Raw genomic sequence first — 15,429 nt, 5'->3', positions numbered from 1 at the left:
TAGACTAGTCTGACTGACACAGAACTATACCCTAGACAAGAGTCTGACTGACACAGAACTATACCCTAGACTAGAGTCTGACTGACACAGAACTATACCCTAGACCAGAGTCTGACAGACACAGAACTATACCCTAGACTAGTCTGACTGACACAGAACTATACCCTAGACTAGTCTGACTGACACAGAACTATACCATAGACAAGAGTCTGACTGACACAGAACTATACCCTAGACTAGAGTCTGACTGACACAGAACTATACCCTAGACTAGAGTCTGACTGACACAGAACTATACCCTAGACTAGAGTCTGACTGACACAGAACTATACCCTAGACTAGAGTCTGACTGACACAGAACTATACCCTAGACTAGAGTCTGACTGACACAGAACTATACCCTAGACTAGAGTCTGACAGACACAGAACTATACCCTAGAATAGTCTGACTGACACAGAACTATACCCTAGACAAGAGTCTGACTGACACAGAACTATACCCTAGACTAGTCTGACTGACACAGAACTATACCCTAGACTAGTCTGACTGACACAGAACTATACCATAGACTAGAGTCTGACTGACACAGAACTATACCCTAGAATAGTCTGACTGACACAGAACTATACCCTAGACTAGAGTCTGACTGACACAGAACTATACCCTAGACTAGTCTGACTGACACAGAACTATACCCTAGACTAGAGTCTGACTGACACAGAACTATACCCTAGACTAGAGTCTGACTGACACAGAACTATACCCTAGACTAGAGTCTGACTGACACAGAACTATACCCCTGACTAGAGTCTGACTGACACAGAACTATACCCTAGACTAGAGTCTGACTGACACAGAACTATACCCTAGACTTGAGTCTGACTGACACAGAACTATACCCTAGACTAGAGTCTGACTGACAATGAACTATACCCTAGACTAGAGTCTGACTGACACATAACTATACCCTAGACAAGAGTCTGACTGACACAGAACTATACCCTAGACTAGAGTCTGACTGACACAGAACTATACCCTAGACTAGAGTCTGACTGACACAGAACAATACCCTAGACTTGAGTCTGACTGACACAGAACTATACCCTAGAATAGAGTCTGACTGACAATGAACTATACCCTAGACTAGAGTCTGACTGACACAAAACTAAACACTAGACTAGTGTGACTGACACAGAACTATACCCTAGACAAGAGTCTGACTGACACAGAACTATACCCTAGACTAGTCTGACTGACACAGAACTATACCATAGACTAGAGTCTGACTGACACAGAACTATACCATAGACCAGTCTGACTGACACAGAACTATACCCTACACAAGAGTCTGACTGACACAGAACTATACCCTAGACTAGTCTGACTGACACAGAACTATACCCTAGACTAGAGTCTGACTGACACAGAACTATACCCTAGACTAGAGTCTGACTGACACAGAACTATACCATAGACTAGAGTCTGACTGACACAGAACTATACCCTAGACTAGTCTGACTGACACAGAACTATACCCTAGACTAGTCTGAATGAGACAGAACTATACCCTAGACTAGTCTGACTGACACAGAACTATACCCTAGACTAGTCTGAATGAGACAGAACTATACCCTAGACTAGTCTGACTGACACAGAACTATACCATAGACCAGTCTGACTGACACAGAACTATACCCTAGACTAGAGTCTGACTGACACAGAACAAAACCCTAGACTAGTCTGAATGACACAGAACTATACCCTAGACTAGTCTGACTGACACAGAACTATACAATAGACTAGAGTCTGACTGACACAGAACTATACCCTAGACTAGTCTGACTGACACAGAACTATACCCTAGACTAGTCTGACTGACACAGAACTATACCCTAGACTAGAGTCTGACTGACAAAGAACTATACCCTAGACTAGAGTCTGACTGACACAAAACTATACCCTAGACTAGAGTCTGATTGACACAGAACTATACCATAGACCAGTCTGACTGACACAGAACTATACCAAAGACTAGAGTCTGACTGACACAGAACTATACCATAGACTAGTCTGACTGACACAGAACTATACCCTAGACTAGAGTCTGACTGACACAGAACTATACCATAGACCAGTCTGACTGACACAGAACTATACCATAGACCAGTCTGACTGACACAGAACTATACCCTAGACTAGTCTGACTGACACAGAACTATAACCTAGACTATAGTATGACTGACCTTGAACTATACCCTAGACTATAGTCTGAGTGACACAGAACTATACCCTAGACTAGTTTCTTACTGACACAGAACTATACCCTAGACTAGAGTCTGACTGACAGCGAACTATAACCTAGACTAGAGTCTGACTGACACAGAACTATACCCTAGACTAGAGTCTGACTGACACAGAACTATACCCTAGAGTAGAGTCTGACTGACACAGAACTATACCGTAGACTTGAGTCTGACTGACACAGAACTATACCCTAGACTAGAGTCTGACTGACAATGAACTATACCCTAGACTAGAGTCTGACTGACACAAAACTAAACCCTAGACTAGTCTGACTGACACAGAACTATACCCTAGACAAGAGTCTGACTGACACAGAACTATACCCTAGACTAGAGTCTGACTGACAATGAACTATACCCTAGACTAGAGTCTGACTGACACATAACTATACCCTAGACTAGAGTCTGACTGACACAGAACTATACCCTAGACTAGAGTCTGACTGACACAGAACTATACCCTAGACCAGAGTCTGACAGACACAGAACTATACCCTAGACTAGTCTGACTGACACAGAACTATACCCTAGACTAGTCTGACTGACACAGATCTATACCATAGACAAGAGTCTGACTGACACAGAACTATACCCTAGATTAGAGTCTGACTGACACAGACCTATACCCTAGACTAGAGTCTGACTGACACAGAACTATACCCTAGACTAGAGTCTGATTGACACAGAACAATACCATAGACCAGTCTGACTGACACAGAACTATACCATAGACTAGATTCTGACTGGCACAGAACTATACCATAGACTAGTCTGACTGACACAGAACTATACCCTAGACTAGAGTCTGACTGACACAGAACTATACCAAAGACCAGTCTGATTGACACAGAACTATACCATAGACCAGTCTGACTGACACAGAACTATACCCTAGACTAGTCTGACTGACACAGAACTATACCCTAGACTATAGTCTGACTGACACAGAACTATACCCTAGACTAGAGTCTGAATGACACAGAACTATACCCTAGACTAGAGTCTGACTGACACAGAACTATACCCTAGACTAGAGTCTGACTGACAACAAACTATAACCTAGACTAGAGTCTGACTGACACAGAACTATACCCTAGACTAGTCTGACTGACACAGAACTATACCCTAGACTAGTCTGACTGACACAGAACTATACCCTAGACTAGAGTCTGACTGACACAGAACTATACCCTAGACTAGAGTCTGACTGACACAGAACTATACCCTAGAGTAGAGTCTGACTGACACAGAACTATACCCTAGACTAGTCTGACTGACACAGAACTATACCCTAGACTTGAGTCTGACTGACACAGAACTATACCCTAGACTAGAGTCTGACTGACAATGAACTATACCCTAGACTAGAGTCTGACTGACACAAAACTAAACCCTAGACTAGTCTGACTGACACAGAACTATACCCTAGACAAGAGTCTGACTGACACAGAACTATACCCTAGACTAGAGTCTGACTGACACAGAACTATACCCTAGACCAGAGTCTCTGACACAGAACTATACACTAGACTAGAGTCTGACAGACACAGAACTATACCCTAGACTAGTCTGACTGACACAGAACTATACCCTAGACTAGTCTGACTGACACAGAACTATACCATAGACAAGAGTCTGACTGACACAGAACTATACCCTAGATTAGAGTCTGACTGTCACAGACCTATACCCTAGACTAGAGTCTGACTGACACAGAACTATACCCTAGACTAGAGTCTGACAGACACAGAATTATACCCTAGACTAGTCTGACTGACACAGAACTATACCATAGACCAGTCTGACTGACACAGAACTATACCATAGACTAGTCTGACTGACACAGAACTATACCCTAGACTAGTCTGAATGACACAGAACTATACACTAGACTAGAGTCTGAGTGACACAGAACTATACCTTAGACTAGAGTCTGACTGACACAGACCTATACCTTAGACTAGAGTCTGACTGACACAGACCTATACCTTAGACTAGAGTCTGACTGACACAGACCTATACCCTAGACTAGAGTCTGACTGACACAGAACCAGTGTCAACACCCAACACAGTTGGTGACTTGCGACCTTGCTGGTCCCAGACAACGGTCAGAATCTTCTCATCTCTAAGAAAGGCACAGTGAGCATCAGCATCAAAAGAACCCGATAGATGTTCTGGACTCAGACAACAGTCAGAGGCACAGTGAGCATCAGCATCAAAAGAACCCGATAGATGTTCTGGACCCAGACAACGGTCAGAGGCACAATGAGCATCAGCATCAAAAGAACCCGATAGATGTTCTGGACCCAGACAACGGTCAGAGGCACAGTGAGCATCAGCATCAAAAGAACCCGATAGATGTTCTGGACCCAGACAACGGTCAGAGGCCCAGTGAGCATCAGCATCAAAAGAACCCGATAGATGTTCTGGACCCAGATTCACAGAACAATTCTAACACAAAAACCTAAGACGCTTCTTAATAAAGAAACAAAGTTCATAAGACAGTTCGTAAGTGCAATTCCTTAACAATATCTTAAGATTTCATTTTTTTCTTACGGACTTCTCAAATATCTTCTTGCGAGCTTCTTAACGATCTTTACAAGATGATTGCCACTAGGCAACCAATCCAGCTAGTAATGACAATCATCCTAGCATATTTCATACTGAGATTACTGTTCTAAAACATGTTCATCGGTTGAAAACAACCAATACTGAAAGTTTCATATGAAGTTTGTGAATTAATTAAACATGCTCAATTGCTTTCATTAGCTTAATCTCTCACTGCCCTGAGTTTAAGATAAGGGTTTAGGTATCTTGGAATTAAAAACGTTTCCAAGAAGAAATCCAAGAACATTATTTTCAAGAATCAAATTTCTTCGCAACTTTTTTCTTAGGAAGAAACATAGGAAGAAACTTGAGAACATTTCCAATAACTTTATTGAGGATGTAACAGCCGTCGTATATAGTGGACCAAGGCGCAGCGGGTTGAGTGCTCATTTTAACTTTTATTAGAACACTTAAATTACAAAACAAGAAAACGACCGAACGAACAGGATTGCAGGCTAAACACACAGCTATGCAACCACAACTTCCCACGAAAGGACAGATGAAAACAGGGCTACTTAAGTATGACTCTCAGTCAGTAACAACGATGTACAGCTGTTCCTGATTGAGAACCATACCAGGCCAACACAAAGAAATACACAACATAGAAAACCATAGAAATACAAAACAAGAACATTACCCAAAAACCCCGGAACACATAAATCAAGCACCCCTCTTACATAAATACATATCCCATAAACCCTGAACCACATAAAACAAATACCCCCTGCCACGTCCTGACCAAACTACAATAACCAATAACCCCTTATACTGGTCAGGACGTGACAGAGGAATACACATTAACTATAACTTAAGGAAAAAATTGCACTTAAGAATACATTTCTTCTTAATAAGGTTTTGTGAATCTGGAGTTGTGACTTTTCAGTGGCTAACCATTTATATAACCAATAATGCAAAAGAAAGCAATCAAACTTCAACATGTCAGCAATCACCTAAGCTGCTTATCCATGAAAAACACTTTGTCACCCTATTAGCTCATTCGGTATGAAAGCCTCTTTGCTAAACTTCTCCTTAAATGAACATGTAAGACTTTATTAAGCAGCGGAGAAGTCATGCAGCTTAGACCTCTCTATGGCTCTACCTCGTGTGGTTAGCTGGCAGAGATGCTATTCTGATTAGTGCTGTTCAAAGGCAATGTGTGTGTGTGTGTGTGAGAGAGAGAAAGTGTACATGTTTTCCTACATTATCAGGATCACAATGTCCTGACAACTCACCAGAATGTCCTGACAAGGTAGGAAAACAAGATAAAAAATGAATTGTTCAAATGCTATTTTAGGCTTAAGGGTTAGGTTTAGGGTTTAGGGTTAAGGTTAGGTTTAGGGGTTAAGGTTAGGGTTAGGTTAAGGGTAAGAGTTAGTAGGATTTTGAATGGGAATAAAATAGTCCCTGAAAATTCACGTAAACAAGACTGTGTGCGCGTGCATGCAAGCACAGATTCAAACGCACGTGAGATAGAATGCCTAAACGTGAGTGTGTGTATGTGAGTGAGCATTTGGGTGTGTGTAAGAACACTAGTCAGTTAGCTACAGAGCTGTCAACACTGGTTAGACTCTCAACGGACACCAGGGTCCACAACAGAGATGCTGCTAGCCTGCTACTGTACCAACCAACACTAAGGTGGGTACACAACTATACCAGAGCCTTAGGCAGTTAAGTTACATTTGATACTGTAATACTGTGTATTGTATAATAACTTGGTGTTAGTTTGTCTAGCTCATTTGAACTGATCCATGATCTGCTTGTATATAGCCTCGTTATTGTTTTTATTATGTTACTATTTCCTTTTATATTTTGCAAATATTTGTCTTACTTTTTAACTCTGCATTGTTGGGAATGGCCTCGTAAGTAAGCGTTTTCCTATAGTCTACACTAGCTATATTCGGCGCATATGACCAATAAACTTTGATTTGACTTGTCCTTACACATTTATAAAGGATGGTAGTGCTCAACTAAGTAATTGTGAATATATACTTCATATTTCATAGTTAGGAATGTGTCTACTTAGTCACTGTCTGGACAGTGTTAATAATCATACAAATAACAATGACTGACTGATAAGATGTTAGATTGTGTTTAATGACACTGGGGAAAAGAAGAGGAAGAAAAATTTGTGGATCCAGTTCTGTTTGATATATTGTTTATCAGATGAACTCAATACGATGAACTGCTTCCTTACCACTAAAGGGGAAATTAAGTTGAGATTCAATTTAAAACTAAAAGTTGCACATGCTTATCAGTGGGTTGGTTATACATTTCAAAGCACAGCCATCCAGTCTCTGTAGCTCTTTCAAGTACGCTATTGGCCACTCTTTCTCTCAAATCACATCAAATCAAACTTTATTTGTCACATGCGCCGAATACAACAAGTGTAGACTTTACCATGAAATGCTAACTGACAAACCCTTAACCAACAGTGCAGTTCAAGAAGAGTTAAGAAAATATTTACCAAGTAGACTAAAATAAAAAGTAATAATAAAAAGTAACACAATAAGAATAACAATAATGAGGTTATATACAGGGGGTACCGGTAACCGAGTCAGTGTGCAGGGGTACAGGTTAGTTGAGGTAATTTGTACATGTAGGTGGGGGTGAAGTGACAAGGCATAGATAATAAACAGTGAGTAGCAGCAGTGTACAAAACGAGGGGGGGTCAATGTAAATTGTCCGGTGGCGATTTTATTAATTGTTCAGCAGTCTTATGGCTTGGGGGTAGAAGCTGTTGAGGAGCCTTTTGGTCCTAGACTTGGCGCTCCGGAACCGCTTGCCGTGTGGTAGCAGAGAAAACAGTCTATAACTTGGGTGACTGGAGTCTCTGATAATTGTATGGGCTTTCCTCTGACACGCCTATTGTATAGGTCCTGTATGGCAGGAAGCTTGGCCCCAGTGATGTACTGGGTTGTTCATACTACTCTCTGTAGCGCCTTACGGTCAGTTGCCGAGCAGTTGCCATACCAGGCGGTGATGCAAAGGGTCAGGATGCTCTCGATGGTGTAGTTGTAGAACCTTTTGAGGATCTGGGGACCCATGCCAAATCTTTTCAGTCTCCTGAGGGGGAAAAGGTTTTGTCGTGCCCTCTTCACGACTGTCTTGGTATGTTTGGACAATGATAGTTCGTTGGTGATGTGGACAGCAAGGAACTTGAAACTCTCAAAACCGCTCCACTACAGCCCCATTAATGTTTTCCTGTAGTCCACGATCAGCTCCTTTGTCTTGCTCACATTGAGGGAGAGGTTGTTGTCCTGGCACCACGCTGCCAGTTCTCTGACCTCCTCCCTATAGGCCGTCTCATCGTTGTCGGTGATCAGGCCTACCACTGTTGTGTTGTCAGAAAACTTAATGATGGTGTTGGAGTCGTGTTTGGCCACGCACTCGTGGCAGAACAGGGAATACAGGAGGGGACTAAGTACACACCCCTGAGGGGCCCAAGTGTTAAGGATCAGCGTGGCAGACGTGTTGTTGCCTACTCTTACCACCTGGGGGCGGCCCGTCAGGAAGTCCAGGATCCAGTTGCAACTGTGGATCTGTTGGGGCGGTATGCGAATTGGAGTGGGTCTAGGGTGTCTGGGAGGATGCTGTTGATGTGAGCCATGACCAGCTACTGACGTGAGTGCCACGGGGCGGTAATCATTTAGGCAGGTTATCTTCGCTTCCTTGGGCACAGGGACTATGGTGGTCTGCTTGAAACATGTAGGTATTACAGACTCAGTCAGGGAGAGGTTGAAAATGTCAGTGAAGACACTTGACAGTTGGTCTGCGCATGCTTTGAGTATACGTTCTGGTAATCTTTCTGGCCCAGCGGCTTTGTGAATGTTGACCTGTTTAAAGGTTTTGTTCACATTAGCTACCGAAAGCGTTATCACACAGTCATCCAGAACAGCTGGTGCTCTCGTGCATGCTTCAGTGTTCCTTGCCTCGAAGCGAGTATAAAAGGCATTTAGCTTGTCTGGTAGGCTCGTGTCACTGGGCAGCTCGCATCTGGGTTTCCCTTTGTAATCTGCTATGGAGATGAAGATATATTCTGATTGAGAGGACTGAAGTGAGATTGTGGATATTTTTGATATATACATAAATTGTTCAATTACTGTCATCTAAAAAATAAAGACAACTATATCCAAATTCACTAGCAATATTCTTCAGAATTCAGAATTACTGAAGTATTTTTCATCCCAGTTTATTTTTCTTCAAGTTTTTCAGAACATTTTGAGTTACCTAGGAGAACGTTATTTAAATCGACTGTTCCATTTTGTTGTTATTATCTACCCTCATCCCTTTTTTTCTTATGATTAGGGTTAGTAGAGGGTGATTACAGCACAACAGTGAGGGGCAGAGGAGCACTGTACAGTACAGATGTAGGATCTTCATTTTCACCAGCTAGAGCAGAAAAATAATCCTACAGCAACAGGAAATGTGAATTATTACATGGATTATAATTCATGAACATTCTTGTAGGGGTTGATACATTTTTCTTTAGGGCAAATTTCAAAGTGGAAATTACAAACTTTAGAAGCCTTTTTAAAACTCAACTACACTACAAGTTTGTATTTCCTGCTGTGCAGGAAAATTCTCAGCAACAAAAGAGTGATCAATTTAAGATCCTACATCTGTTCAGAGGAGGGGGGCCACCAATTGGAAAATCAAATCGACACAAAATTGGCACAAATGGTGGATTCAGAAACAGGGCAGACAGAAACAGCAACAGGTGAACATTCTTTGGATACAGGTATAACAAGGCAAAGTGACAAATAGATACAACATAATTGCACATCAGGTCATGACTTTCTTCAGAGAGTTGTGTTAGGAACGTGTGTTGTTTTTGTGCATGCTGTCAATTCCTCAAGTCAAGCTATTATACAATACAGTGACACTCTCCTGAAGACTTAGGGTTAGTCCCAAATTGCATCCTATTCCCTGTATAGTGCACAACTTTTGATCAGGGCCCAAAGGGTTCATTATATAGGGGATAAGGTGCCATTTGGGACACAGTCTTTGAGGACTGTTTGTCTTTCAACAGAAGCTAATACACTGTAGCAGCCCAATCAGGAGAGATGGGATTCATTGTTACCGGGCAAGCTAGAGGCTGTGGAAAACACACAGTCATTCCCTACATAAAGGACTGCCAACTCCCACTTTAAAATAACCCAGTGTTGTTGTTACATGTCTCTCATAGCTCTAACCCCAGGGGCTCTAGTAGAATAATACAGCTAACCCTACCCTACCAGCAGTGCTATGCTATAGCCTCTCAGGGAGACAACTGTAGCTGTAGCTAGTGGGGTTGTGTCCTAAAATGGTACCCTATCCCTATAATAGTACACTACTTTTGACCAGAGGCCTATGGGGTACACAGGATACTGTGTAAGCCACTTGGGACAGCAGAGCAGAGTACACCTATGAACACGCTATAGGGCATTATTTGTATGTCGTTTTCTCAGTCTAAAATCATATGTTTCACAGTTCTAAATACAGGAGCTTAGTCACCACTTCTATCAAAGGAAGCATTGATGTGAAAGGAAGTAAAAAATTGCCTACAGATTTACAGAAAGAAACGGTTGTGAGAAAACATTACAATTACATTTTAGTCATTTAGCAGACACTCTTATCCAGAGCGACTTACAGTAGTGAATGCATACATTACATTTACATTTTAGTCATTTAGCAGAGCGACTTACAGTAGTGAATGCATACATTTCATACATTTTTTCTCCGTACTGGTCCCCCATGGGAATCTAACCCACAACCCTGGTGTTGCAAACACCATGCTCTACCAACTGAGCCACACGGGACCGTCTTCATGTCTTGTAACATGAATGTATAGAAGAAATGTATAGTGGAAAGTCCCCTCATCAACACAGCCAACTAGCCATCCTTATTCTTCTATAAATCAGTAACTGACACCGGTCTGCAAGTCATCCTTTACACTTCAGCTTCCCTTCATGATAAATTCTTCTGACTGACTCTTTTTCTGTCACTGGTCTCAGGGTTCAAATTAGCAGTCCAGCTGTCTAGAGCCCATCGGTCATCACTCAGTCCACACACACAGAATCAGCTGTCTGCAGGGTGGGTGTTTATCTCTATGAGGTTAAGCCTATCTATGAAGCATGTGGGACAGAATGACAGAAATGGACACTGTTCTCCTGAAGACAGGCTGGGAAGACCCAGGAAGGAAAACAATGATACTCCCCTTACATAATCTACTGTTCTGTTCTGTACTGTACAGTTCAGTATGAGGCCAACTGTTTTCTGTATAGAAGACAAAACTAAAGATTCCTTCAATAGTGGATTAGACTACAGCAAGGCAACAATACTGTAGGACATGATGAGAATGCTGATGCAGACAATCACTCAGACACACTCTCTCACACACATTCACTCAAACACACTGTTTCACACACACAAATTCTCACAACTAATTTGGTCATGCGCAAATGCGGCCTTGCCAGATATTGTACAGTGGATAAACTGATTGGCTGACTGACTAGAACTGACTGACTCCTAGCTAGCTACCACTCTAGTGGAAGGCTTCTCTGGTACACTGGGAACAGTGTGTTGTCCAGACCAGCTCAGGAGAGAGCAGGGCGATCAGCCTGGAACAGAGTTAGCACTGTGACTGTGACTGTGGCTGTCTCCCTCCTCTCCTCCACCCTCTCTAACCAACCATACCAGACCCACACACCTCTTCCCTCCATCACACCATCTATGATAGCCTCCTTTACTTCAACAATCTCCTCCCTCACCTCAACTCCCACTCCTCCTTTTCCTACAAACACATATGCAACACTCCACCCAAGATAATAATATACATTTTTACTCCTTCCTAGTCATCTGTTTCCATCTCACTTCCTAGATGTTATTCTTCCTGCCAGTAGGAAATGGTGACATAGCTCTCTCTCTCTATCTCTCTCTCTCTCTGGAAACCCCCACTGCCTGAGAGAGAAAGACAGAGAGAGAGATTCAGAGGAAGAAGAAGGTGAGAATTCACAGTCATCTCAAAACAAGCATATGCAGAAAGAGAGAGCTCAACAGGCTTGGAGAACCATTCCTGGTCATTTCATGCCATCAGCTGTTTTATTCATTCAGGAGCCCCTCTTATGGGCAAAACATGAACTGCCAGTGATAACACATAACAGCTGTGTTTTTGCAAACTGGGTTAAATTGAGGTTGCCTGTGAACACTAGATTGTGAACACTAGATTGTGAACACTAGATTCTGAACACTAGATGTGCTTTGTTTCACTTTGTATTTCAGTTTGTTCCCAGGCCAAAATCCAACAAAACAAGCCGTGAATGAATTCCATACATTCCAGGAATATAGAGGAGACTTTAGGCAAAGATGCAGGGACACAGTCAGGGACACAGTCACAAAGACGTGCACCACGAACGTACACACACGCATTCTCCCTGCCCACGCATTCTCCCTGCCCACGCATTCTCCCTGCCCACGCATTCTCCCTGCCCACGCATTCTCCCTGCCCACGCATTCTCCCTGCCCACGCATTCTCCCTGCCACGCATTCTCCCTGCCCACGCATTCTCCCTGCCACGCATTCTCCCTGCCCACGCATTCTCCCTGCCACGCATTCTCCCTGCCCACGCATTCTCCCTGCCACGCATTCTCCCTGCCCACGCATTCTCCCTGCCCACGCATTTTCCGCAGGAGAGATAAAACTGCCAAAAGTAACTATCTTGGAAACAATAGTAATTAATCCCAGGCCAAAACATTGAGCACCCACTTCCTCTATAACTCAGTACTGTGTACACACCATGTGATGGTGGTGTATTCATTACCCTGGCAGTAATGGATGGAAGGCCAGGCAGGGGTAGGTCTGTGTGCCCGGCTGGCCAGCCTGTGATGGTGGTGTATTCATTACCCTGGCAGTAATGGATGGAAGGCCAGGCAGGGGTAGGTCTGTGTGCCCGGCTGGCCAGCCTGTGATGGTGGTGTATTCATTACCCTGGCAGTAATGCATGGACGCCAGGCAGGGGTAGGTCTGTGTGCCCGGCTGGCCAGCCTGTGATGGTGGTGTATTCATTACCCTGGCAGTAATGGATGGAAGGCCAGGCAGGGGTAGGTCTGTGTGCCCGGCTGGCCAGCCTGTGATGGTGGTGTATTCATTACCCTGGCAGTAATGCATGGACGCCAGGCAGGGGTAGGTCTGTGTGCCCGGCTGGCCAGCCTGTGATGGTGGTGTATTCATTACCCTGGCAGTAATGCATGGACGCCAGGCAGGGGTAGGTCTGTGTGCCCGGCTGGCCAGCCTGTGATGGTGGTGTATTCATTACCCTGGCAGTAATGGATGGAAGGCCAGGCAGGGGTAGGTCTGTGTGCCCGGCTGGCCAGCCTGTGATGGTGGTGTATTCATACCCTGGCAGTAATGCATGGACGCCAGGCAGGGGTAGGTCTGTGTGCCCGGCTGGCCAGCCTGTGATGGTGGTGTATTCATTACCCTGGCAGTAATGGATGGAAGGCCAGGCAGGGGTAGGTCTGTGTGCCCGGCTGGCCAGCCTGTGATGGTGGTGTATTCATTACCTGGCAGTAATGCATGGACGCCAGGCAGGGGTAGGTCTGTGTGCCCGGCTGGCCAGCCTGTGATGGTGGTGTATTCATTACCCTGGCAGTAATGCATGGACGCCAGGCAGGGGTAGGTCTGTGTGCCCGTCTGGCCAGCCTGTGGTTGTGTGTGGGTGCTTCATTACGAGGCAGCTCCCTTTTATCAAAGCGCTCCTTTCTCTCCCTCATACAGCAGTCTCATGCCTGGTCGGTTCCCATGTCAGCCTTGCATATCAGCAGTCTCATATAATCCTGCCCCCGGCTACAAACTCCTCTCCTAACCTCATAGGGGTGGTTTATGCACTTTCTCATTCTGATACAGAAGCGAATTGAGAAACTGAAAGAGGGACTCGAGCTAGATATACAGCCGAGATAGACTGAGAGAAAGAAAAAGCTGTTTCTCACTGGTTTAACAGCCTGCTCAACCCCTGTGTGTGAAAAGAAATAAACGCTTTGCACAAAGAGTGCTCCATCTTTTGTCAGATGGAACACTTGAGGCCTAAGCAGGGCTGGTCCCCCTGCCTCTCCACCCCCTCTACCCCCTCCTCCTCACCCCCCACCCCGCCCCTCCAATTATTTTCCCTTTGTCACCACAGACATATTTGGCATGAGGGGGCTCATGATGGGGTAATCTCCCTGAGTCTGTCCTGAATCTCTGAAATCCCACGATAACACCCCACAGAAAATTCCCTGAGCTGTCAAAAATAGGCTGGAAAACTGTCTGCCCGGGAAAGGAAATCTGCCAGGTAGGTTGGAGGATTGCCATGGTAAATATACAACCAGCTGTTCTGTCCCAGCCAGCCCCCAGGACAATGTAAAGCATTCCCACAACTTCTCCTCAGGTCACACTCATAACAACACACTATAGAAAACATCTCATTAACTTCACACTTCTAGACAGTTCTCTTAGTAAATAGGACAACCTGCTTATAAAGAGTTGAGGAACAGTTGTCTGTCTGTTCTTCCAAGCAGTTCTTAGTTAACAATACAACTATGTTGTTCTACTTTGTAAAGAGTTGAGAGGAACAGTTGTCTGTTGTCTGAGAAAGAGCGAGAGAGAGAGAGAGAGACTCACCATCAGAGCTGACAGTGTCTAGTTGTCCAGGGTGTCCCCCCTGTCCTGTGTCTCTGTAGTCCACCCAGTTAATTCCTTCCAAACTGTCATAGTTGGACGTAGCGCTGTCCTCCACCGGTACCACTGTGAAATGGGGCATGTTTTCATCCGCTGGTTAGGCCCTGACGCTAATAATCCTCAGTATCTCCGGATAGGCATTCAGCAGCTAGCGGTTAGCGCTGTCCTGCCAGCCTTGATCAGCCAGCTGAACTCCCAGGCAGTCAGTCAGTCCTACTAATCTCAGCAGCATTCCACTACCCTGCGCTCACTTCCTCTGAGCACATTACCATACCATAGCCCTGCCCCCTCTACCAGCCCCGGCCCCGACCAGGCCGGCCTCCTGGACTGCTTGTGTGAATAAAAGAGGTGCTGCCTGTCATGTAGCCTGGGATACTCAGTCTGGCAGAGGAGGAGAGGACTCTGAGACACAGTCAGTGTCCCACTGTCGTCAGCACCACTGACTCATATCATATACTCAGTGGTCATATACTGAGAGAGGGGGAGAGAGGGAGAAAAGGGGGACAGCAGGGAGACCCATTCCATGGCCATGTTGTTAATTGACTCTCTCCACACTGAACACTCTCTCTCTCTCTCTCACACACACACACACACACACACACACACACACACACACACACACACACACACACACACACACACACACACACACACACACACACACACACACACACACACACACACACACACACACACACACACACACACACACACACACACACACAGTCAGAGAGACAGACAAACAGTCCTCTGTGTATGTGGGTCTTTACCAAAACACACACACACAACTCTGAGACGTGGCAGTTTGGAAAATAATCAAATAAA

General features: G+C 44.5%; 1 protein-coding gene across 1 annotated transcript in view; it reads right to left on the bottom strand.

The window, feature by feature from the left end:
- The window catches only part of LOC106562414 (solute carrier family 12 member 4-like), a 49,550-nt gene extending 34,587 nt beyond the window's left edge, over positions 1–14,963 (bottom strand). The window contains exon 1 of the mRNA XM_014127285.3: positions 14,548–14,963. Coding sequence (XP_013982760.1) covers positions 14,548–14,686 — 139 coding nt within the window. The 5' untranslated portion in view covers positions 14,687–14,963. The remainder of the gene's footprint in view (positions 1–14,547) is intronic.
- Between the last annotated feature and the right edge of the window lie 466 nt (positions 14,964–15,429).

The sequence above is a fragment of the Salmo salar genome, chromosome 11 (genome assembly GCF_965601325.2).
Source record: "Salmo salar chromosome 11, fSalSal1, whole genome shotgun sequence".
Taxonomy (NCBI): Eukaryota; Metazoa; Chordata; class Actinopteri; order Salmoniformes; family Salmonidae; genus Salmo; species Salmo salar.
The sequence above is the reverse complement of the archived record's forward strand: the minus strand, read 5'-3'. Positions and strand labels throughout refer to the sequence as shown.